At 47.7% G+C, this 26,106-nt stretch overlaps 1 protein-coding gene across 5 annotated transcripts in view; it reads right to left on the minus strand.

Moving 5' to 3' along the window:
• SYMPK (symplekin scaffold protein) overlaps nt 1-26,106 on the minus strand; it is a 1,084,618-nt gene that overhangs the window by 361,701 nt on the left and 696,811 nt on the right. For all 5 annotated transcript variants that reach the window (XM_069207742.1, XM_069207740.1, XM_069207741.1 and 2 more), the window contains one exon: nt 10,393-10,501. In XM_069207742.1, the coding sequence (XP_069063843.1) occupies nt 10,393-10,501 (109 nt within the window). The remainder of the gene's footprint in view (nt 1-10,392; nt 10,502-26,106) is intronic.

The following is a 26,106-nucleotide window of genomic DNA, read 5'->3' on the forward strand; positions in this document are numbered from 1 at the left end:
TTGGCCTAAATTAGCTTTCTGGCATTTAAGTAAATCTACACAATATAGTATTTTGTAAATTTATGTAGTGTAGACCATGTAGCTGCCTTACAAATGTCAGCTATGGGTATATTTCCAATGAGAGCCATAGCCACCTTCCTGGTAAAGTGTGCTCTGGGAGTAACAAGAAGTTGTCCTTTTGCTTTAGTATAACAAGTTTGAATACATTTTACTATCCACCTAGCTATGCCGTTCTTGAATATTGGATTGCCTTTACAAGGTAGTGAAAAGGATACAAGGAGCTGTTTAGTCTTCCTAAAGTTTTTAGTTCTGTCAATGTAGAACATTAATCCACGTTTAAAGTCTAAACTGTGAAGGGCTCTTTCGGCAACCGAGTCAGGTTGCAGAAAGAAGACTGGTAACTGAATGGATTGACTAATATGGAATTGAGAGACTTCTTTAGGGAGGAACTTCAGATTAGTGTGAAGAACCACCTTGTCCTTATGAATATGGAGGAATGGTTCTCCAATGTTAATGCCTAGAGCTCACCAACACGTCTGAAATGTGATAGCAACTAAAAACGCCACTTTTCATGAGAGGTACTGAAGAGGACATGAGTGAAGTGGTTCAAAAGGAGAACACAGGAGCCTGGTCAGCACAATATTGAGGCTCCACGACTGTGTAGGGTGCACTCTTGGTGGAATGACCCATTTAATGGCTTCCATGAATGCTTTTATCACTGGAATACTAAAGAGGGATGTACGTTGTTTGTTTTGAAAGTATACCGCTATGGCTGCAAGATGTAAATGAATGGAGGTGTAAGCTAACTTAGCTTTTTGTAGATGAAGCAAGCAGCAGACAATGTCTTGGACAGTAGCATTAATGGGATTAATGTGTTTGGGTTAACAGTAGCAAACAAAGCATTTAAATTTTGCAGCATAACATGCTCTAGTAGGGGATTGACGAGCTTCTCTGGGGATGTCCATGCATTCTGCAAGCAACTCTAATTAACCAAACTCTTATGACCTCAGGAGCCATATCCGAAGGCTGAGAGATTTGGGGCCTGGGTGCCTGATCTGCCCTTGGTTTTGAGTGAGAAGTTCTGGCCTCTTGGAAAGTTTCTCATGGGGACTACTGAGAGGTCCAGTAGTGTGGTGAACCAAGGCGGGAGTGCTCACGTGGGAGCTACAAAGGTCATGTTGAGAGATGTTTGTCTGATTCGTCGAACTAGAAATGGAATGAGAGGGAGAGATGGAAAAAGAGAAGCAAATATCCCTGACCAGTTCATCCACAGAGTGCTGCTCTTGGATAGAGGATGTGGGCACCTGAGGGGAAGTTTTGGCTGGCATTTTGCATTTCCTGCTGTGGTGAAAGGATATATTTGAGGAGTGCCCAAATTCCAGAAGTATTTTTGAAGGACTTATGGGTGGAGTTCACATTGTGGACTTGTTGCTGCATCCTGCTGAGCAAGTCTGCAAAGTCATTGTCCGTTTATGGGAGATTCTCTGCAGCTAGGTGAATGTGATGGTGGAGAGCCCATTTCCATATTGTAGGAGAGAGTTGTGACAATTGGAGTGACCATGTCCCCCTCCCCCCTTGTTTCTGAAGATAGTACATTGTTGTCATATTGTCTGTGCGGACTAGGACAATTTTGGGAGAGAGGTGATGATGAAATGTTTTCAGAGCTAGAAATACTGTCTGAAGCCCTAGGAGGTTTATGTGTAAGGATTGATGATGAGGATCCTAATACCCCTATAGTGAGAGGTCTTGAAGGTGAGCACCCCAGCCTGTGTTGAGGTGTCTTGTCAGAATGATCTGAGGCACAGGGTCTAGAAAAGGCTGCCCTTTCAACAGGTTGGTGTTGCTCCACCATTGCAGAAAGCAGTGAGTATGGCGGTCTAACACCACTAGATCTTCCCAGTGACCCTGTGATTGACCCCACTGACGAGACAGACACTGCTTTAGGGGACGCACATGGAGTCTGGCATGGGGAACAAGGGCAAAGCAGGAGGCCATCTTTCCTAACTGGCCCATCACAGTCATGAATGTGTATAATGAGTTCTCTAACCGAGGGAGAAGAGACTGAAAGCTGTGAACACCAGCCAGAATGTGGTATGAAATCCCCAATTGTGCACTGAGTACAGTTCCTAGACAGGGCTGTATCTGGAGAGGTTGAAGGTGGGATTTGGGAAAGTTTAGTGTGAAACCCAAGTTGTGCAGAAGGTCCACTGTCAGAGTGTGGCGTTGGCATTGCGACAATGTGCTGGCTTTGATGAGCCAGTCGTCTAGGTAATGGAATACGTATACTTATTATCTCTTGAGATGCGCTGCTACTACTGCTAAGCACTTTGTGAACACCCTGGGAGCTGTGGTGACTCCGAAAGGAAGGACGTTAAAATAGGTAGTGTTCTCCCGCAATCAAGAATCTACAATATATGCGGTGTGCAGGGTGGATGGGGATATGGAGGTAGGCGTCCTTGAGATCTAGCGCGTCCATGAAGCCACCCTTTTGTAAAAGGTGGGAAACGTCTTGAAGAGTGACCATGTGAAAGTGTTCTGAAAGAATATAGCGGTTTAAGGGCCTTAGGTCCAGATAGGGCCTGAGAGAGGCGCCTTTTTTAGGAATGAGGACGTATAGAGGGCATACTACTGTCCCTTTGTATTGCAGCAGAACTGGCTCGATGGCTCCTTTGAGAAGAAGGGACTGAACTTGTTTGAGAAGTGTGAGATGCTTTTGGGATAGTCTGAGTGTGAGGGAGAATGTTTGGAGGAGTGGCAATGAGCTCCAGACAGTACCCATGTTGCATAATGGAGAGTACCCACTGGTCCAAATTGATGTTGACCCATTGTGTATGAACATTTTGAAGATGTCCCTCGACAGGTGCAGAGTGGGAACACGTAGGTAGTCACTGTTTAGATGTTGATGTAGAGGTGCCGGTGGTGCTGTTCTTACCTCTACCTCTTGTGTTGTTACCTCTATAGGTAATTCTATAGATGCCTCGTGAGAAGGAACTGGAAGGTTGTCTGATCTAAGATGTGGAGGCCTCTGAGGTTGTTGGTTTGTAACCACCTCTGAATGTGGGGCGACGAAAGTACCTCTTTGGGAGGGGGACTGTAAAGCACCCATGGAGTTTGCGGTATTGGTGTCTTTTTTCAATTTCTCAAGAGAGTAGGGCTGAAAAGATGCTCCTTATCGAAGGGCATGTTTAGAACTGATTGTTGTACCTCTGGTTTAAAAGCTGAGCATCTAAGCCAGACATGTCTCCTTACTAGGACGCTAGAATTGATACCACATGCAGCAGTGCCCGCAGCATGCAGGGCACATCGGATGGAAATATTACTGACTGTCTGCTCTTTTATGACAAACTGTTTTCCCCTTTTGAGGGGAAAACATCTAATCTGGGAGATATTGGAGGTGCTCCTTCATCGCATCTCAGTGAGTCCAATTATATCTCGTAAGTCAGGCTTGTGAGGTGGTGATGTGCCAGTGATTGGCTGCTCGCGCAGCCATCCTCTTACCTGTGGCATTAATCTTTTTGCTCATTTTATCTGGGAGAAGAGAGTCCCCTGTGGCCTGAATATTGGTCTGTTTACTTGTGGTAGTAGCCACAACAGAATCTGGCGGGACCTTTGGTCTTATGTATGGCGGATCAGAGGGGGCAGCTTGGTATTTTCTGTCAACTCTAGGGGTGATAACCCTAGAACGAACTGGTTCCTTAAAAATGACTGCATGATGAAGCATGCCAGGGAGTATGGGGGGAGGAACTGGATATCCCTATGTGTGGACGATAGGGTATCAAAAAGAAAGTCCTATTCAATGGGGTCTCTGTGAAACTCGACATTGTGGAAGGAGACTACCCGAGCAATCACTTATTGGTAGGATATTCAGTCCTCTGGCTGTGAGGGTCGTGCAGGGTATGTAGGAAGCTGGCTCTCTATATAGTGCACTGAAATGAAGTACACCATGCAGAGTCCAGTGGATCTCCAAAGATTTGCAGAGGCAGAAATAGATAGGTCTATTGCTCTTTTTGTGGTAGTGTGGGGACGAGCAGTTAGACTTATCAAGGAGTCATGTTAAGCATTTGTTGTACTCCCAGAGGCAATAAATGAGACCAAAATAAATCAGAGACCAATTTAGAAAAATAACAATCACTTTTATATATGCTTCGAACCAAAGAACTTCACAATATGGTAATCAGTTTTTAAATTATAAGTACTTTGCTGTTTCAAAAATCGACTTCAGATTCTTCAATGTTAACAAGAATGCAGTTTCACAGGTAAGTACACTACGTACAATCCCAATCTTGTGGGTTTTAGACTAGCACTGGGCAAGTTTCAGATTGGTACCAAGAGGTGCACACACAGCAGCACGGGGTCAAAGTCTGAGTTGGTGCCTAACGTTAGTCAATGGAGATGGGGGAGGTAGGGGTCGGGGAATCAAGCCGCGCTGGTCCCAGGTAAGTACAAGCAGTGTCAGAGGTTGGTCTCTGGGGGGTGAGGCAAGCAAGGGGGTGGGGGGTGAAAACAAGGCAGCAGCAAACCTACACCATCAGAAACAATGGTGGCTGGGTGCAGAGTGCTAACACAGCGTCGGGCTCCCAATGCTATCTAATGGAGACACAGGATATCCGCCTAAGTGCTGCTTACAAGTGAGTAAAGGGGAGTCAAGGGTCCATCTCCTGGAGTTGAGGTAAGTACCAGGGGGCCACAAGGCAGCACCAAACTCACACCCTCATTGACACAGGAGAAGCTGGGTGAAGAGTGCTAACACAGCGTTGGGCGCCCAATGTTATTCAATGGAGGAGATGACTTTCAGAAACGGACTGCAGGTTCTAGTGAGGAAAGGTCAACCCACAGCTGCCCAGGCAAATTGAGATGCGTAGGGACACAGACTGTCCAGCTGCCCAAGGCTCAGGGGCTCAGAGTGCAGGGGTGTCTTCATGTCAGAAACAGCTTACCAGAAGGTCAGCCCACGGTGGACTCTTGGTAAGAAGTGCAGGGGAACCTTCACTGAACTGATGGGCCAATTGGAATCGGGCCCAGACGTCAAGTACAGAGGTGGTTCCAGGCGGCGGTTTCGCAGTTCCTCAGGCAGACTACTTCTTTAGAGATGGTTTCTTTTGGACAGGTCCGCGGTCCACAGGATTTCTTGTTCTTTAATGAAGGAAGACAGTCCTACTAAGGCTTTGGAGGTAGCTGAGCTGCAGGACAAATCGTCTTCTTTGTGCAGGTTACTTGAAGGCTGCAGACAGGTCGGTAGGGCTGGGGCTAAGTCAGTGGATGTCTTCTTTGCTGGTGCGACACCGGGGAATCTGGTTATTCTTAGGTCAACAGGAATCTGATTCTAAGTTTCAGGGGTGCCGACTAAATACTGAATTTAGAGGCATTACAGGGAGTGCGAGGTGGTAGCCAATGGGCTACTCAACTTTAGGGTGACTACACCCTCCCTATGACCACTCCCTTTGGGAAGTGTGCATAGCCCTAATCCTATTGGCCTAATTCCTTCCACCCAAGATGGAGGAATTTGAAAACTTGTGTCCACTTCAGCTTATTCACCCTTGGGCTGGGACTGGCATGAAGTGGGCACTCCTAATTTACCCAATTTTCCTGCCAATCCTGCCGCCAAAAGTGATGTCAGAAACTGTGGGTCGCCCTCCTACACCGACTGGAGAGGCCTGGGTCACATTTGAAAGGCGGCAAGGCCTTTGAATGTCCAACCTGCCTGGAAGAGGAGGTCACACCTCTGCCCAGAGCAGGCCTTTGCTCTGAGCCCTTGAGAGCTTTGGCTCTCACCTCAGTGGGGCAGAACTCTGTCTAAGGTTGCTGCACTGGTTCTGACCAGTCAGTGCCCACTCTAGGACTTGGTAGGTTTCAGGGGGCACCTCTAAGATGCCCTCTGAGTTCATGTATAAATAAATGCATCACTGGATTTAGTGAGGGTTTATTAATATGAGATATTTGCCAATTGTGCAAAACAACTGTGCAGTTTTGGGGAAAGAGATCTGCCACTGGGGTCCTGGTTAGCAGGGGCCCAGTGCACTCACAGTCGAAGCCACATCAGAAACCAAGAAAAATGTGGAAGCTAACCATGTCAAAAAGGGTACTTTTCTACATGGAGTGTCAGCTATATTAGTGTGGGTCCTCAGTACACTACTTAGTCATTAAAATTCAGAGAGGAAAATGATAATCTCTGAAAACCATGCCTATTACTGTAAGATGACAGATATTAATACTATTCCAATGATTTTATCTAAAACCTTTTTCACTTTGTTCCATTCCTTACTGCTTAGGCTGACCAGGGCTTTCATAAAACCCTGTTTCAGCTGGAAGCCCCTGATAATTCCATACGATAAGGGAGGCTTTGCTGCTCCAGACCCTGAGAGTTACATTTATGCTACATAAGCTCACTTCAAAGACCACATCTCTAGCATATGGTTGGGGACAGGCATCTGATGGCCTCTGTCTCTCTACAAGCTATTATGATTACAAACCCATACCACTCGGATACTGACATAAAGACAGTATTATCCAACTTTTCATGCCTGATGAGATTTGCATGAAATACTGTATTTGTGATCTTCCCCAGTAATATCATCTCAAATAATCCCTTGAGGGCAAGGGAGTCAAAAGGTTAACAACCGCTGGGGTAGTTAATATAGACTGCTGGGACTTCTGTTGTAAATAGATTGAGGTGGTTTTGCCGATCAGTAGATACCAGTTATTGCAGTTTAAAATTCTCCATAGGACATAAAACACACCAGCTCTTTTTAACATGATTGGTCTACCATGCACCTACTTTATTAATTTTTGTGTATGAAGAAGTGGGGTGCATAATATGATGTGGTTGTGCAACCTCATTGTGCAATAAACTTACCCACCCATTTAGGACCGCTACTCTTCAGTCCACACGCTCAGTGAGTTGGCCCTGGCCACAGTGAATATACGTTCCTCAAAGTTTTTCCAAGCCTTGCTGAAGTCCAGTGGCCACTGGGCTACCAGCCATAGTGCAATGCTTCCTTAGGAGATAACCTGCCTTCTGGGTGGCCAAGTTGCATTCTGACGAGACTCCTGGGTCTAGCAGACTTTAAGGCAACATTTGAACATCAGCTTCTGGTCCCTGGTGTGGCACAATGGTGAGGAGTGGCAATTTGAAGATCTGGGCTACCAACTCATCCCAGTAGGCTTCAATTGTTGAGGTCAGCCAATTGGCCCTTGAAGTCTCTTGCTTCGGCTGGGGTTGGGAAACTACTTCTTCACGAGCAGGACACAGACGGCACCCCTCCTTCTCCTTTGCTAGCCATCAGGTTCAGCAGGTGCAGTCTCTCTTGGCTCGATTCTTAATGCAGCAGGGTGTCCTTCAGGCCTCTTCATCAGTCCAAGATCTGGGTACTTGATGCCAGGGTACCTTTTTTGCCCAGAAAAAGCTCCCAGGAAAGCTTGCGCTCCCTAGCCAACAGGCTACCAGGTTCCGCCCACTTCCAACATGGCAGAACCCCTCTCTTAGCGTGCAGTGCTCCCCAGCCCAAGCCTGCCTTCTGGGTGGCTAAGCTGCACTCTGACGACTCTCCTGGGTCTAGCAGACTTTAGGACAACATTTGAATGTCAGGTCCTGGCCCATGGTGCTGCACAATGGCGTGGAGTGGCAACTTGAAGATCTGGGCTACTAACTCATCCCAGTAGGCTTCCTCAACTGCTGAGGTCAGCCAACTGGCCCTTGGATTCTCTTGCTTCGGCTGGGCTTGGGAAACTACTCTCCACAAGCAGGACACAGCAGACAGTTACTTCCCTTTTGCTAGCCATCATGTTCGGCAGGTGCAGTCTTCGTTGGAGTACTCTCTCTTTTCTGGGTCCTTAGAGCAGCAGGGCAGTCCTTCATTCCTCTTAATCAGTCCAACGAGATCTGGATACTAGGTGCCAGGGCGCCTTTTTTATGCCCTGTAAATGCCACCAGGAAAGGCCACGATCCCTAGCCAACGGGCTACCAGGTTCCCTTCCGCCTACTGACAACTTCCTGTGAAGTGTGGCATCTATCTATCCCAGAAGACTCTATTCTGCCCACTTCCAACATGGCAGTACCTCTCTTAGCTTGCAGAGCTCCTTAACCCAAGCCAGAGGTGTGGTTACCAAGAGGGCTACATGCCCCTACAAAACCGGTTTAACAACTGGTTTCCACACTCCTTCCCTAATGCCAGCATGTTTCCCTATACAGCCCCTCTCCCAAGTGTTTCCTGTTTCTATGGCGGCTTCTGATCTAAGGGCTCGCTTTTTGAGCTAACACCTGTGTGGCGTCCTGCAACTGGAGTAAACACCTCTCCACCACGCAAACTTCTATTGTGACCTTTCCTAAGAGTGTAGAAGACTGTTTGGGAGGATAGTCCTTGTGTGTAACCCTAAACAGGCACTAGATACCCTGGGCAACTAAAGTGGCAACTTCTAAAGTTGCACTTTGCCCACCAGTGACATTAAATTCGATTTAATCATTGATTTGATTTAATGCTCTGATTTTGTAATACCTTACAGTATTAACTTTAGTAGTCCCAATCAGAACTTGGTAAGGCTAAGGTGTCAGCCTCTAACTCTGCACTCACCAATAAGGCTACAACTTTGTTCACAGTAAAAATTACAATCTAGGGTTTTTACTGCTGGAATATGTAAAAGTAGACAGTTTACCTTTGAATATGCAGGACCCTGCCTTACGTCTCGATAGGCCCATCTTAGAAGTGACAGTGGCAGACTGGAAGTCACGTTTATCCTTTGTTACAATCAGGGTGGCACAACCAGTCATGCAATTCTTGAGGTGACACTAACCTACAGGCTCTGGGTACCCCTGGTACCATATACTTGGGACTTGCAAGTTTGAAGCTACTCCAATTGGGTATAAGCCAATCAATCAATCACCTTAATAAGGTTACGAGTACATGCACAGAGTCCTGGATAGCAGGGCTGATGGCATTTCAGAAACATTGCACCACTTACTAGTAGTCAAAATGGAGAAAACTTTTGGGGTGAATCCTGCAAAAAGCCTGTTTTCTTACACAGTGTTTATGCCTTGGATGGCAGTCTTACTGGAAAGAGAGCTAGAGGGTCTTCTTTTCCAATCTTGATCATACCATACAGCTATTCTTACTGCATTCACTGCTGGGTTAGGTTGTGGATATTAAACGTGGCGGCACTCGTGTGGTTTCTGGCCAAGAGACTTGCTGCCATTATTGGATTTGTGGCACACTGCCCTGAAAAGAGGACTGAGATTGGGATTTGACTTTTGCAGAGACTTCTGCATCACAACAGATAAGACCATCACCTTGTAGGGATATAAAAGGGACACCTCAAAATGATTTTGCCAGTATTGACAATGATATGCCAACTGATTGATAATGCCCAATCCCTCTAGCACAGTATGGTCTGACATCTATATTTAGGGAAGGATGACTTATTTTGCTCAATTGACATTCATCTTTATTGACAGAACTAATCTTATGTGTACGTTTTAGTGTAAGTGGGGGCTATAGGTGGCTGGTATCCTGTATGGCGCTACGTGATTTTGGGGACACCTTTTGCTTCTATGTGTAAGTAAAGCGATGTACCAAAATAAGATTAACGGATAACTAATCTATTACTAAATTGTGGTATGTACTACTGTAGTGATTGTTTTTCTATCGCAATAAAACATACCATAAAAAAATAAAGATTAATCCTCTTAATTTCTGCATCATGCATTAGATCATCTCTGTGCTGGAGTAAAATTGCAGCAAACCTTAAGGGGCCGTATTACTAAAATATATCCCTAGTGTAAAAAAGGGCAAATTAATTTGCACCATATTTGTTGCATGTGTAACAGTTAACAGGCAACAATGAAATATTGAACAGGCAGATTTTACACTACTGTTGCTGTGTTTACATCTTAAACGATTATTATAAAAAATAAAAATAAAAAATAAAACACTTTCTCCAACTTTTTAAATGTAACAAGATGAGTAAGCTTCAGCAAAAATCTGTTAGTTTTGTTCTTAGAACAAATAGGAAACATACTGCACAATGGACATGTACAAAATCATAACAAAAAAGTGTGTATAAGGATTTATTTGCTAGAATCCCTAAATCACATAAAATCAATCTAAGACGAATGAGAGTGTATACACCACAATTTATTTCCTTCCAATTTATCACTGTTCACGGGGTGTGCTTGTGTGTGTAGGGCTTGCAGAAACACTAAATATGGTGGAAAATATGGATTTTAACTTTTATAAAGTGAAGTTTTTACTTTATTTTCCCAGATTTTATCCAACTACCTGGTCAAGGTCTGAAAAGCATCTCACCACTACACTGTTAGGCGTGTGTCCCGCTAGAAAAAAAAATATTGAGAGTAAGTCATGGATGCACAACCTCTTTGTCAACCAACCCTACAATACCTACCTCTGTCAGTCAAGATGTGCAGACAGCGAGTCACCAAAGTCTCTGCCCCTTTTGGACAGTTCTCCACAAGCAGCAACAGCTCAGGGGAGTTCATTCCCATCCCACGAATCTGTAAATGAAAAAGAAGCAATAGTGAGCAATGCATCAAAGCTATCAGTGACGAACGGCAAGATAAATGGGAGAAACAAATAATGGCATAAAGTAAATGCAACAACATTTTATATTAAGTTGATAAAAGAGTAACGCAGAGAACTTAAATCCTAAATCTACACATCTAAATGTGCGTAAGTCTCTATTCTTGGATATAGCTAATTTAGAGTAGACAGAAGTGGGAAAAATCTTTAGATGACTTAGACTTGATTTTGATGGGGTTATGCGTGATGTGAGCTTTAGAGAGTGCTATAGGGAGTTATGAAGGTGCATACACCAGAACACCACATCTTCATCAAATCCCTTCAGAAAAAGTGCCTTACTACTTCTTACTGAAGCAATAGTCAGGATGCAAGAGCTAAAAGATTACTGCGTACTCATTTTCTACAGATGCAGTTCTCAATGACTGCTGTGATGAACGTCCTCAGTATGGGTTGTGTAGTCTCAAAGTAAGAGATAGTGTGCACAGAGTCCAAGGGTTCCCCTTAGAGGCAAGATAGTGGCAAAATTAGATAATTCTAATGCTCTATTTTGTGGTAGTGTGGTCGAGCAGTAGGCTTATCAGAGGGTAGTGTTAAGCATTTGTTGTACACACACAGGCAATAAATGAGGAACACACACTCAAAGACTTAACTCCAGGCCAATAGGTTTTATACAGAAAAAAATAATTTCTTAATTTATTTTTAGAACCACAAGTTCAAGATTTGAAGTAAATACAGGGAGTGCAGAATTATTAGGCAAATGAGTATTTTGACCACATCATCCTCTTTATGCATGTTGTCTTACTCCAAGCTGTATAGGCTCGAAAGCCTACTACCAATTAAGCATATTAGGTGATGTGCATCTCTGTAATGAGAAGGGGTGTGGTCTAATGACATCAACACCCTATATCAGGTGTGCATAATTATTAGGCAACTTCCTTTCCTTTGGCAAAATGGGTCAAAAGAAGGACTTGACAGGCTCAGAAAAGTCAAAAATAGTGAGATATCTTGCAGAGGGATGCAGCACTCTTAAAATTGCAAAGCTTCTGAAGCGTGATCATCGAACAATCAAGCGTTTCATTCAAAATAGTCAACAGGGTCGCAAGAAGCGTGTGGAAAAACCAAGGCGCAAAATAACTGCCCATGAACTGAGAAAAGTCAAGCGTGCAGCTGCCACGATGCCACTTGCCACCAGTTTGGCCATATTTCAGAGCTGCAACATCACTGGAGTGCCCAAAAGCACAAGGTGTGCAATACTCAGAGACATGGCCAAGGTAAGAAAGGCTGAAAGACGACCACCACTGAACAAGACACACAAGCTGAAACGTCAAGACTGGGCCAAGAAATATCTCAAGACTGATTTTTCTAAGGTTTTATGGACTGATGAAATGAGAGTGAGTCTTGATGGGCCAGATGGATGGGCCCGTGGCTGGATTGGTAAAGGGCAGAGAGCTCCAGTCCGACTCAGACGCCAGCAAGGTGGAGGTGGAGTACTGGTTTGGGCTGGTATCATCAAAGATGAGCTTGTGGGGCCTTTTCGGGTTGAGGATGGAGTCAAGCTCAACTCCCAGTCCTACTGCCAGTTCCTGGAAGACACCTTCTTCAAGCAGTGGTACAGGAAGAAGTCTGCATCCTTCAAGAAAAACATGATTTTCATGCAGGACAATGCTCCATCACACGCGTCCAAGTACTCCACAGCGTGGCTGGCAAGAAAGGGTATAAAAAAAGGAAATCTAATGACATGGCCTCCTTGTTCACCTGATCTGAACCCCATTGAGAACCTGTGGTCCATCATCAAATGTGAGATTTACAAGGAGGGAAAACAGTACACCTCTCTGAACAGTGTCTGGGAGGCTGTGGTTGCTGCTGCACGCAATGTTGATGGTGAACAGATCAAAACACTGACAGAATCCATGGATGGCAGGCTTTTGAGTGTCCTTGCAAAGAAAGGTGGCTATATTGGTCACTGATTTGTTTTTGTTTTGTTTTTGAATGTCGAAATGTATATTTGTGAATGTTGAGATGTTATATTGGTTTCACTGGTAATGATAAATAATTGAAATGGGTATATATTTTTTTTTGTTAAGTTGCCTAATAATTATGCACAGTGATAGTCACCTGCACACACAGATATCCCCCTAACATAGCTAAAACTAAAAACGAACTAAAAACTACTTCCAAAAATATTCAGTTTTGATATTAATTAGTTTTTTGGGTTCATTGAGAACATGGTTGTTGTTCAATAATAAAATGAATCCTCAAAAATACAACTTGCCTAATAATTCTGCACTCCCTGTACATAAAATGCAAGGTACTCCACACAGGTAAGTTAGGAACTTTGAAGTACAAGTTACTTACCTTCGGTAGCAAAATATCTGGTAGAGACATATTCTAGTTGCAGATTCCTTACCTTAGAATTCCCCCCAGGCGTCAGACTGCATCTGGAGATTTTTCTTCGAGCAATACCCTTGTGCGTTGGTAGGTGGCGTCGACTCCGCAGGCGTCGTAGTCGCAGTGATGACGTCTGGAGTAGTACATAGATGCTGCTCTTGCGCAGTGACGTCAGTTTCTTTTAACGACTTTCCACGCCAGAGCGCAGAGCCGCTAAGAATACTGAGATTGGTGCGCCAGAGCTAAGGACCTGAAAGGGGGGGAATCCCTGTCCCTAGAAATCAGTTTGCAAGCGGGGAGGATGGGTGGGCGGTAAGGAATCTGCAACTAGAATATGTCTCTACCAGATATTTTGTTACCCAAGGTAAGTAACTTGTACATCTGATAGACACTTCTAGTTGCAGATTCCTTACCTTAGAATAGATACCCAAGCAATGCCATCCTCGGTGGTGGGCTGCGAACTAAGATCATACTAGAAAGTCCTGCAGGACCGAACGACCAAAGTAGACGTCCCGACGGACCTGTCTATCCAGGCAGTAATGCTTAACAAACGTGTGCAGGGATGCCCACGTAGCTGCCTGACATATATCCAGGACAGGAACTCTGTGTGCTAACGCAGTGGATGCAGCAATTGCTCTGGTAGAATGAGGCCGCAAGCCATCCGGAGATTGCTTTTTTGCCAAAGCGTAGCACATTTTGATGCAAAGAAGCACCAATCGAGAGATGGTACGCTTTTGCACCGCCTTCCCTTTTTTCACACCCACATAGCCAACAAAGAGTTGATCGTCCACCCGGAAGTCTTTAGTACGATTGAGGTAGAACGCCAACGCTTTTTTGGGGTCCAGATGGTGGAGTCTCTCCTCCTCATGGGAAGGATGTGGGGGTGCGTAGAAGGTAGGCAAAGTGATGGACTGGCCTACATGAAATGGTGTAACCACCTTAGGAAGGAAGGAAGTCCTAGTGCGTAACACCACTTTGTCAGGGTGCACAGACAAGTATGGAGGCATTGAAGAAAGGGCCTGAAGCTCACTCACCCTGCGAGCAGAGACGATAGCGATGAGAAAGACAGTTTTGAATGTGAGGAGCCGCAAGGGACAATTATGCATTGGCTCAAAGGGGGTACACATCAAGTAAGTACAAGATTAAGATCCCACTGAGGCATGATAAAGGGAGTGGGAGGAAATAAGTGGGTGAGCCTACTCACAAGAGGATATTTATAGAGTGAGGGCTGATCAGGAAGCCTAAGAAAGGTGGAAATGGCAAACAGATACCCTTTAAGGGTGCCCAATGCAGAGCCCTGCTGGGCTAAAGAAAGAATGAACAGAAGAACCTGTGAAAGAGGGGCAGAAAGGGGGTCAACAGATTTGTTGGGGCACCATGCCACAAATTTATTCCAACAACAGGCGTATACTGTACAGTTTTAGTCGATGGACGCCTTGCTGCCAAGATAACATTACAGACTTCGGGTGGAAGGGAAAATGCTGTCAACTGTTGCCGCTCAATCTCCACGCAAGAAGGCAGAGGTTGGACAGGTTCGGGTGGAGGACCGTCTCCTGCTGCTGCGACAGAAGATCCGCCCGAAGAGGCAGTCTGAATGGAGGATCGATGGACATGCTCAATAGCTCTGGATACCACACTCTTCGAGCCCAGTCCGGAGCCACCAAGATAACTTGGGGCTATGGACGTACTTGATTTTCTTGAGAACTCTGGGCAGAAGAGGGATAGGCAGGAAGGCGTAAAGGAGGCCGGAGAGTTCCACTCGAGACGAAAAGCGTCTCCGAGCGAGTGCCGCCTTGGAAACTCGAACGCACAAAATAGCTGACATTATGCGTTCTCTGCGTAGGCGAACAGATCTAACCAAGGCTCTCCCCACTTGAGAAAGAGACCTTGTGCCACCTCCAGAAGGAGACGCCATTCGTGATCGACAGTGCGTCGGCGGCTGAGTTCGTCTGCTCTGGTGTTGAGAGCTCGCCAGATGTTGAACCATCAGGGTAAGGCCCTGATGTTCCAGCCATGTCCAGAGGCGTAGTGCCTCCTGACAAAGGGTCCAGGACCCTACCCCGCCTTGTTTGTTGAAGTACCACATGGCGGCAGTGTTGCCCGTAAACACCTGCACACTTTCCCATTGAGAGAGGGAAGGAATGCTTTCAATGCAAGTCTGATTGCCCGGAGCTCCAGCATATTTATGTGGAGTCCCGACACCTCTGATCTCCGCCTCTCCCATGTGGCCGCCCCAACCCAGAAGTGACGCATGTGTCACTATAGAGAGATCTGGGTGGGGAAGGGAGAGGGCTCTGCCATTGACCCAATTGGGATTCGACAGCCACCACTGCAGGTCTTCTGCAGTCCCCTCCGAGATCTGGACCATGTCGGAGAGATTTCCCTGATGCTGTGCCCACTGGAACTTCAAGTCCCACTGCAGAGCCTGCATATGCCACTTGGTATGTGTTACTAGCGGGATGCAGAAGGTCAAGATGCCCAGCAGCCTCAGAGTCTGTCTCACCGAAACCCAAGACCAAGGGTGAAAGATCAGAATCATAGCCTGAATGTCTTGGACTCTCTTTTTGGGAGGATAAGCCCGAAACAGCACTGTGTCCAGAACAGCTCCGATGAAAGGGAGCGTCTGAGAGGGAGTCAGGTGTGACTTCAGCACGTTGATAGTGAACCCCAGCTGGTGCAGGAGGTTTCCTGTAGTCTGAAGGTGGGAGACAACGGTCAGGGGCGAATGCGCCTTCAACAGCCAGTCATATAGGTAGGGGGAGACTGAGACCCGTAACCTGCGCAGATGAGCTGCAACCACCTCCATCACTTTCGTGAACACCCGAGGGGCACTGGTAAGGCCGAAAGGGAGTACGGTAAACTGAAAGTGCTTGTGACCTACCACGAATCGTAGGTAACGTCTGTAGGCAGGCAGGATGGGGATGTGGAAAAAAACGTCATGCACGTCCAACGCTACCATCCAGTCTCCTGGGTCCAAGGCAGACAGAAACTGAGCCAGGGTGACCATTTTGAACTTCTCCTTCTTGGCCAAGAGAGCCGCGACTTCCTGACGGAGAAGCACCAAATGATCCTCCGGAAGATGATGAAGGATGGGGGCATGTGTGGTGGTGCAGATTCGAAAGGGAGGGAGTAGCCCTTCTGAATTATCTGCAAAACCCACCTGTCCATGGTGATATGTTCCCATTGGGGCAGGTGATGGTGGAACATGCCACCAACTGGGTGGGAGTGAGGGGACAGACTAGGAAGGTTTGGAGGCTGCAGTGAGGGCAGAGGTGGACTGGACAGACCTCTGGTTCCCTGTCCCACAGCCATGTGGGATTCTGCATCCACGCATAGGCTGTCCAGCGTGCACGGCACAGTGGCTGGGTTGAGGACGCGACAAGGAGCCCCTTCCGTGGCCACAAAAGGGACGAAAAGCGGACTGTCGGGGGCGTGTGACAGAGGAAAGGCCAGGGACCGAGCCGTAGCCAAGGAATCCTTGAATCTCTCCAAGGCCGAGTCCGCTTTGTCTCCGAAGAGATGGGTGCCATCAAAGGGCATGTCCATGAGTGACTGTTGGACATCCCCCAAGAAGCCAGAAGTACGTAACCAGGCATGGCGCCGTAAGGCCTTTGTCGTCACAACCGATCTGCCAAGAGAGTCGGTCGTATCCAGCCCACAACAGATAGTGATTTTCACCGCATCTCTCCCATCTTTCACTGCTTGGGAGACGGTAGCACGGGCCTCCTCCAGTATTTGCGAAAGGACTTGCGCAACCGTATCCCACAGGGAGTGGAAATAACGGCCCAAAAGACATGCGGTGTTCACAGACCGCAGTGCGAGTTTGGAGGAAGGAAATAACTTATTACCAAATTGTTACAGCCTTGTGGATTCCCGATCCGGGGGTGCGGAAGGGAACGCACCAGAAGAAGAGGAAGCCTGGATTACAAGACTCTCAGGCGTAGGATGTTGGGTTAGGAACTTTGGGTCGTTCGGCGCAGGCCGATGGTGGCGAGCGGTAGTCCTGTTCACAGGAGCCCCTGTGTTGGGTTTGGATCATGTACCCAAAAGGACATCAGTGAGGGCCTCATTAAATGGGAGAAGGGGTTCTGACGTAGAAGCCCCAGGCTGAAGCACCTCCGTCAGGAGATTAGACCTGACTTCAACAGTAGGTAGCTCAAGGCCAAGGACCTCAGCCGCCCTACTAACCACCATACTATAGGTAGCTCCCTCTGCCGTAGCCACAGTAGGAGGGGACAGCATGCCAGCGTCAGGAGAAGTATCCAGACCACTGGCTTCGCGCAAGTCCTGTGCCCAGTCCATAGTAGGGTATTCCTGGTATTCATAAGGGTCCAGGGACCCCTCCAATTCCTCCCCGTATTCATACCCATAGGAAAATGGGTCTGAATCCCACATCGGGCGAATAGGGCCCAGCGAAGCCGATGCTCAGAGTTGTCAGGTATGAGAATTGGGTTGACGTCGATAGTGGGCACTACAGATGTCGGGAGCGTAGACAATCGGCCCGGCGCCGGGGGAAGGTCTCGATTGTGCGATTGGCGCCGCTGCGGATCCGCGCACGGATCCGGAGGTGACCTCGGTGGCCAGGGCCGAAGCCGGCGGTGCGGAACCCGAAGGCCCCTCAGCCAAACCCCTTGGGCCCGAAGGCGCCGTATCGGGATCTGCACGCCCAAAGATGAGGCGCATGGCCTCGTAAAACTCTAAGTTGGGCAGGGGTCACTCCGGCTCCGGGAAACTCAGGGAAGCGCGGAGTCGACCCAGACGTAGGCTCCGAGGACGGAGACCTAGTGTGTGGATGCTCGTCCTGCGCTGGCTGAGCGACGGGGTGAAGTCAGAGAGAGATGGGACTTCTTCGACTACTTCTTCTTCGTCTTCTTACCTTGACCCGAGGACTTCGAAGAAGACGAGTGGTGTTGGCTCCGCGACCGATCGAGACCTTCCTCTCGAGCAAGACCGGGACCTACGCGGAGTCGAGTGCCGGGCGGCCATCACCTTTAGGGACTGCTCCCTCAAAGCCTTTGGATGCATTGCCCAACACTCAGAGCACGACTTCGGGTCGTGGTCGCGCTAGAGGCACCACAGACAAACACGATGAGGATCTGTCACTGACATCATCCAATGGCAGTCCTCACAAGGCTTGAAACTGGTCTCCGGGAACATCCTCGATGCACCAAGAGTCGCACCAAAAAAGTTTGACAAAACTGTCGAATTCGGCCCAAACAATCACCGAGGGTAGCTCTCTCCGGATCAGCGCATGCGCGGAAAGAAAAGAACTGACGTCACTGCGCGTGGGCGGCGTCTATGTACTACTCCCAACATCATCACGGCGACCACGATGCCTACGGAGTCGACCGACGTCACCTACCGACACGCAAGGGTATTGGTCGAAGAAAAATCTCCGGATCCAGTCTGACACTTGGGGGAAATTCGAAGGTAAGGAATCTGCAACTAGAAGTCTCTATCAGATTTAGAGCAATAACATACATAGTTTGAGTAAAAATGGCAATAAGCTATTTTAAAAGGGGACAGGGCAAAAATCAACAGTTCCTGGGGGAGGTAAGTAATGGTTAGTTTGTCAGGTAGGTAAGGCACTTACAAGTCTAAGTTCCTGGGCATAGGCAGCCCACTGCTCGGGGTTCAAGTCACCCCAAAATTACCACACCAGCAGCACAGGGCCGGTCAGGAGCAGAGGTCAAAGAGGAGCCCAAAACGCATAGGCGCTTATGAAGAACAGGGGTGCTCCAGGTTCCAGTCTGCCAGCAGGTAACTACCCGCATCCTCGGAGTGCAGACCCGGGCGGTTTTGTAGAGCACTTGGGGGGACGCAAGTAGGCACACAAAACACACAGTCAGCGGCACAGGGGCGGTTGGGTGCAGTGTGCAAAGCAGGCGTCGGGTTTTGTATAGGATTCAATGGAGGGACCCAGGGGTCACTCTAGAGGTGCAGGCAGGGCACAGGGGGGCTTCTCGGGCCAGCCACCGACTAGGCTAGGCAGAGGGTGGCCTGGGGGTCACTCTTGCAGAGGTTCAGTTCCTTCTGGTCCTGGGGGCTGCGGTGCAGTGCTTGGTCCAGGTGTTGGTTCCCTGTTACAGGCAGTCACAGTCAGGGGGAGCCTCTGGATTCTCTCTGCATTTGTCGCTGTAGGAGTCCAGGGGGGTCGTCTCAGGTTACTCACGAGGTCGCAGTCGCCTGGGAGTCCTCCCTGTGGTGTTGGTTCTCTGGAGCTCGAGCCAGGGGCGTCGGGTGCAGAGGGTGAAGTCTCACGCTTCCAGTGTTGAAGAGTGAAGTCTATAAAAGTTGCAAGAAAGTTGTAAAGTTGTTGCTGTTGTTGAACAGTGCCACTGTTCACAGGAGTTTCTTGGTCCTTCGGTTCAGGGCAGTCCTCTGAGGCTTCATAGGTCGCTGGTCCCTGTCGGATGTGTCGCTGTTGCAGTTTTCTTCGAGTCAGGAGACAGGCTGGTAGGGCTGGGGCCAAAGCAGTTGTCGTATTCAGGGGGCATCTCTAAGATGCCCTCTGGGTGCATTTTACAATAAATTCCATAGCGGCATCAGTGTGCATTTATTGTGCTGAGAAGTTTGATACCAAACTTCCCAGTATTCAGTGTAACCATTATGGAACTGTGGTGTTCGTGTCTGACAAACTCCCAGAACATATACTCTTTATGGCTACCCTGCACTTACAATGTCCAAGGTTTTGCTTAGACACTGAATGGACATAGTGCTCGTGCACATATGCCCTCACATGTGGTATAGTGCACCCTGCCTTAGGCCTGTAAGGCCTGCTAGAGGGGTGACTTACCTATGCCACAGGCAGTGTGAGGTTGGCATGGCACTCTGATGGGAGTGCCATGTTGACTTAGTCATTTTCTCTCCACCAGCGCACACAAGCTGTGAGGCAGTGTGCATGTGCTGAGTGAGGGGTCCCCAGGGTGACATAAGACATGCTGCAGCCCTTAGAGATCTTCCCTGGCATCAGGGCCATTGGTACCAGGGGTACCATTTACAAGGGACTTACCTGAGTGCCAGGGCTGTGCCAATTGTGGAAGCAAAGGTACAGTTTTAGGGAAAGAACACTGGTTCTGGGGCCTGGTTAGCAGGGTCCCAGCACACTTTCAATCACAACTTGGCATCAGCAAAAGGCAAAAAGTCAGGGTGTAACCATGCCAAGGAGACATTTACTTACAAATAGTGTATATGCCCACCAGTAAAGAAATGACACATCCTGAGACGTACAAGAAGTAGCAAACACCCAAATTCACACTAAGCGAGACTGTAGAGGACCGAGTTCGCAAGCGGAGCAGATGGGTGGGTCGACAAGGACTCTCTGGTCAGTCTGCGTCTCTACTAGATAAGGCGTTTCCCAAGGTAAGTAACTTGTTCATCTGATAGAGACAACTAACCGCAGATTCCTTATCTTAGAATTAGATACCCAAGCAATGTCCCACCCCCGAAGGAGGGGAGCTTACGGAACGCACCAGTCTCGCAATGAACAACCTGGTGAAACCAAAAAAGAACCAGGCTCAAGACATAGAAGCAAATAACAAGAAAAGTGATTCATACGAAAAACTGACCGGCATATGCGCAGGAGACATGCCAAGTCAGGACTGGGAAGGTTGAGTCACCAGAGGAACTAGGGAGCGACCACACCCATAGGGGAGTGAAGACTGCAAAGGAACCCCCAGCAGGATGACGGAAAGGAGATACGACTATGGCCATCCAGAGACAGAAAAACAAACAAGTAACATAAAACATGTGCGAGTGAAAGTAGAATGACCAGCGTAAGAATGCCATATGAACAATCACACCGGCAGGCAATAGTACCCCAGGAGAGGTAATATGTGTGAACCACGGCCCATATAGAACTGAGTAAGAAAGCACAAATGAAAAAACTAAAAGAGTACCATAAGACTGGTATGGTTGTATTAGAAGGAGTTGAGAAACCAATCCTAGGCCGCAAATTAAAATGAAAGTGGAAAAGTACAGCAAGGACCTGCGTAAAGTGCAAAGTGTAAAGCTGTACACAGGGCAGAACATTATAGAAAAGGAATAAGAAAGAAGCTTGTAAAGCATGCCGGGAACAACAAGGGAAAAGAAAATGACTTTCCTGTGTGAACCCAAGCAGAAAAATAATGTATGAAAGGGAATAAGGGAAACAAAAGAGTCCCTGACAAGGAACAACATGCGTGAAAAACAAGAAAACAGCCTGCCATGGGAACCGAAGGCAGAAAAGTATCCGCACACAAGGAACCAATCAAACTGTGCAGTCGAAAAGCACAGAGCATATCGAAGGGAACATGACAGAAAAGCACCCCAAACACGGAATGCCGAAGGAGGGCAAGGTCAGGAAAAAGAACCTGAAATTGGAGACATGTCTAGAGACAAGAGTCTGAAAAGCCCCACTCCACGAAAAGGCAAAAGACCATGCCCGTATTCACTAGGACTTGGCTTAAGCATGGAAAGACAATAGTTGGCCATGGCCAAGGAAGAAAAAATGAGAAATATGAAAGGAAAAACACAGAACCATCACTTAACCAAAGGGATGGAACCTACAGAGATAAAGTGAAAGTATCAGTGCGTATGATCAGCGACAGGTAGACAAGAGACACTTGAAAGAACAATCCCCGCAGACATGCGCAGAGGGGGACCAACGATCTGTCGTCAGCAAGCGACCAAGAAAATTGGAAAGAATACTGACAACATGGAGGAAAATATAGTATTCATCACAATCCCTCCTAAAGAACAAAGAAGGCAAGAAAATGTCACTAAGCAAGAAGTAAAAAGCCTGCTCAAGCCAGGGTTTGAAAGAGCACCATACCCCTCAGTTTGAAGTGGTGGGAAAATATAGAATATGACGCAAAGCTGAATCCCAAAGAACCTGGGCTACCCCTGTATGGCAGCAGGAGGAACGACATTGCTGCAAGAAGAGGGAGTACGGAAAAGTAATCACAATATTATGTGGGAAAGAAAAACCCCTGTGAACACAGTCCTGGGAGAGCACAAGCTCAAGAATGACCCAATACAAGCAGGCAAGAGGTCAAAGAAATAGAGAAGGGAACCCTCCAGTGAGGAGTACAGGATCAGTACTGTACCTATTATTTCTTTTAACCAGAGATATTGTTGTATTGGCCAGCTGGGAAACAATGGTAGGTGGAAGCTGGTGCGACTAAAGAGAAGAAACACAAGCAATGAGCCAAAACATAATGGTGGTGGAAGAATTGGAATGTCGCAGTAACTATAAACGCAACCCAGAACACCCTGAAAAACAGGGACGGAACCAATAACAAGCACCAAAATGAGCCTGCAGGAGAGGAAAAAGGACAAAATAGTACCCACTGAAAAAATGGGAAAAACCAGATTTCCCCGAAGACATAATAAGAGGAAGACACACCAGAGTAAGTGTCAATACAAAAAGTAGCAAGAAATGGCTCCCTGAGGAGTACAACACTACCTTCCCACATGGAGGAAAAGTAAGGTCAATGCATAAAGTAGTTTACTACCACAAGTTTAGAAAGAGTGAATGTCAAACCCACCTCTGTGCCAACAGAGACAATAGGCAAAATACCTAGGGTGAACTATGGAGAGGCAATGTGTTCAGAATGCACAACAAAATGAGAACCACAATCTGTGGGATGAAAAGACCAAGGTGAGGCGGAGAAAAACGCCAGGAGAAAAGGACAAATAATAAAAAGGCACCCAGTCCGCCTCCAAAGTAGAGTCACTACTTGATATGGCAAGAAGTCGCCAAATGTCAACAAAACAGAGTGACAACTATCACAGAAAACATACCAGGGAATCACTGCTCCCCTGAAGGAGCATCAATCAGAAATTAACGAAGAGCACCACCAAAGGTAGTGCAACAATATTAAATATGGATAATCAAACTCTATGGATACAGTGAGAAGAGTGTGATGCGTACATAGTAGGTAAACAACCGCATAAAGATGCGAGTATATGTATCAGAAAAAGGTAAGTGCGTAACAGGACCCAGAATTGACAGGAACTTGGGTAGTTCAAATATAGTAGCAGCAGAGTAATGCGAGGGCATGACAAGAGGACGGACATCAGTCCCCACCATGGGAATCAAGGAACTGGCGCAAAGCAGAACCTGCGTGCGACCCAAAAGAGATTTGTCATCAAATAGCATGTCAAGAAGAGTGTCCTGCACTGAAGAATAAAAAGCTAAACCTGACAACCGAGCCCTGCGAAGCATGGCAACAGAGGAGGCCTTGATACGACCAATAGAATCAGTAGAATCCATGCCTGAGTGGACCATAAGTCCTGTTGACCATCTCCGATTAAAGGCATCAGGGTCGTGCGAACAAACTCGGAGAGCGATGGTAGTAAATGTTCCACAGAGTCCCAGAGTGCATAGAAAAAATGGGCTAACACACAGGAGGTGTTGGTGGAATGAAGAGCGGCACTAGAAAAGGCGTAAATACGCCTCCTGGCAGCATCCAACTGACTGTAATCTATGTGAGGCAGATGAGAAGGAATCTGCCCCAAAGCAGGAATGTCCAAAGCAGTCTGGACAACAAACCCCCTAGGAGTAGGGTGGTGAAGACACAAGGGATCTTCCTGTGCCGGCCGATGTCTGTGTGAAATAGAACGGTTTACCAAAGGACCAGAGACTGGCTGAATCCAGTCACCTAGAAGGATGTTGTACAGAGCCTTGCAAAAAGGCAGAACCGGTTCGGTATTGACTTGATCCGGATTAAAATTTAACAAGGGATCAATAGATAATTGCACCACAGGGAGATTCAAGTTCAAAACATCTGCCACCCACCTTGAGACATCTGCAAAAGCAGTGGTGGGCTCCATCGCCAATCCAGGTGACGAGATTAGGCTACACGCCAGAGAGGAATCTATGCCATTAGCCGTAGCCAAATCTAGCACCCAATCAGAAGATGAGTCCGGAGGGGGGACTACGTGAAGGGATCTTGAGGATGTCCAGAAAGTCTATGAAAATTTATCAAGCACAGGCACAGCATCCAAATTAACCAGCGCCACTCCCGGCTTCGGTGTCGATGTTGGCAGACCTCAGGTGGGGGAAGCTGCTTTGAAAGCAGCATTGGCCGACTGCGGCGAAATGAGTGTAAGCGTTGTAGGAAGTTGGCTCTGTATGCACTATTTCAAAGTAAGGAATAGTATGCACAGAGTCCAAGGGTTTCCCTTAGAGGTAAGATAGTGGCAAAAAGAGATAATACTAATGCTCTATTTTGTGGTAGTGTGGTCGAGCAGAAGGCTTATCAAAGGAGTAGTGTTAAGCATTTGTTGTACATACACACAGGCAATAAATGAGGAACACACACTCAGAGACAAATCCAGTCAATAGGTTTTGTTATAGAAAAATATCTTTTCTTAGTTTATTTTAAGAACCACAGGTTCAAATTCTACATGTAATATCTCATTTGAAAGGTATTGCAGGTAAGTACTTTAGGAACTTTGAATAATTACAGTAGCATATATACTTTTCACATAAAACACAAATAGCTGTTTTAAAAGTGGACACACTGCAATTTTCACAGTTCCTGGGGGAGGTAAAGTATTGTTAGTTTTAGCAGGTAAGTAAACCACCTACGGGGTTAAGATTGGGGTCCAAGGTAGCCCACCGTTGGGGGTTCAGAGCAACCCCAAAGTTACCACACCAGCAGCTCAGGGCCGGTCAGGTGCAGAGTTCAAAGTGGTGCCCAAAACGCATAGGCTTCAATGGAGAGAAGGGGGTGCCCCGGTTCCAGTCTGCCAGCAGGTAAGTACCCGCGTCTTCGGAGGGCAGACCAGGGGGGTTTTGTAGGGCACCGGGGGGGACACAAGTCCACAGAGAAAGTACACCCTCAGCAGCGCGGGGGCGGCCGGGTGCAGTGTGCCAACACACGTCGGGTTTTCAATGGTTTTCAATGAGAGACCAAGGGATCTCTTCAGCGGTGCAGGCAGGCAAGGGGGGGCTCCTCGGGGTAGCCACCACCTGGGCAAGGGAGAGGGCCTCCTGGGGGTCACTCCTGCACTGAAGTTCCGTTCCTTCAGGTGCTGGGGGCTGCGGGTGCAGGGTCTTTTCCAGCCGTCAGGATTTCATAGTCAGGCAGTCACGGTCAGGGGGAGCCTGGGGATTCCCTCTGCAGGCGTCGCTGTGGGGGCTCAGGGGGGACAACTTTGGTTACTCACGGTCTTGGAGTCGCCGGAGGGTCCTCCCTGAGGTGTTGGTTCTCCACCAGTCGAGTCGGGGTCGCCGGGTGCAGTGTTGCAAGTCTCACGCTTCTTGCGGGGAGTTGCAGGGGTCTTTAAATCTGCTCCTTTGAAACAAAGTTGCAGTCTTTTTGGAGCAGGGCCGCTGTCCTCGGAGTTTCTTGTCCTTTGGAAAGCGTCGCTGGAGCAGGTTTCTTTGGAAGGCAGGAGACAGGCCGGTAGGACTGGGGCCAAAGCAGTTGGTGTCCTCTGTTCTTCTTCTGCAGGGGTTTTTCAGCTCAGCAGTCCTCTTCTTCTTGTAGTTTCAGGAATCTAAATTCTTAGGTTCAGGGAAGCCCTTAAATACTAAATTTAAGGGCGTGTTTAGGTCTGTGGGGTTAGTAGCCAATGGCTACTAGCCCTGAGGGTGGGTACACCCTATTTGTGCCTCATCCCAAGGGGAGGGGGTCACATTCCTATCCCTATGGGGGGAATCCTCCATCTGCAAGATGGAGGATTTCTAAAAGTTAGAGTCACTTCAGCTCAGGACACCTTAGGGGCTTGTCCTGAATGGCCAGTGACGACTCCTTGTTATTCTCATTATTTCCTCTGGCCTTGCCGCCAAAAATGGGGGCCGTGGCCGGAGGGGGCGGGCAACTCCACTAGCTGGAGTGTCCTGCGGTGCTGGAACTAAGGGGTGAGCCCTTGAGGGTCACCGCCAGGTGTTACAGCTCCTGCCTGGGGGAGGTGTTAGCATCTCCACCCAGTGCAGGCTTTGTTACTGGCCTCAGAGTGACAAAGGCACTCTCCCCATGGGGCCAGCAACATGTCTCGGTTGTGGCAGGCTGCTGGAACCAGTCAGCCTACACAGATAGTCGGTTAAGGTTTCAGGGGGCACCTCTAAGGTGCCCTCTGGGGGGTATTTCACAATAAAATGTACACTGGCATCAGTGTGCATTTATTGTGCTGAGAAGTTTGATACCAAACTTCCCAGTTTTCAGTGTAGCCATTATGGTGCTGTGGAGTCCGTGTTTGA

Source organism: Pleurodeles waltl, chromosome 9, assembly GCF_031143425.1.
Source record: "Pleurodeles waltl isolate 20211129_DDA chromosome 9, aPleWal1.hap1.20221129, whole genome shotgun sequence".
In the NCBI taxonomy this organism is placed as follows: Eukaryota; Metazoa; Chordata; class Amphibia; order Caudata; family Salamandridae; genus Pleurodeles; species Pleurodeles waltl.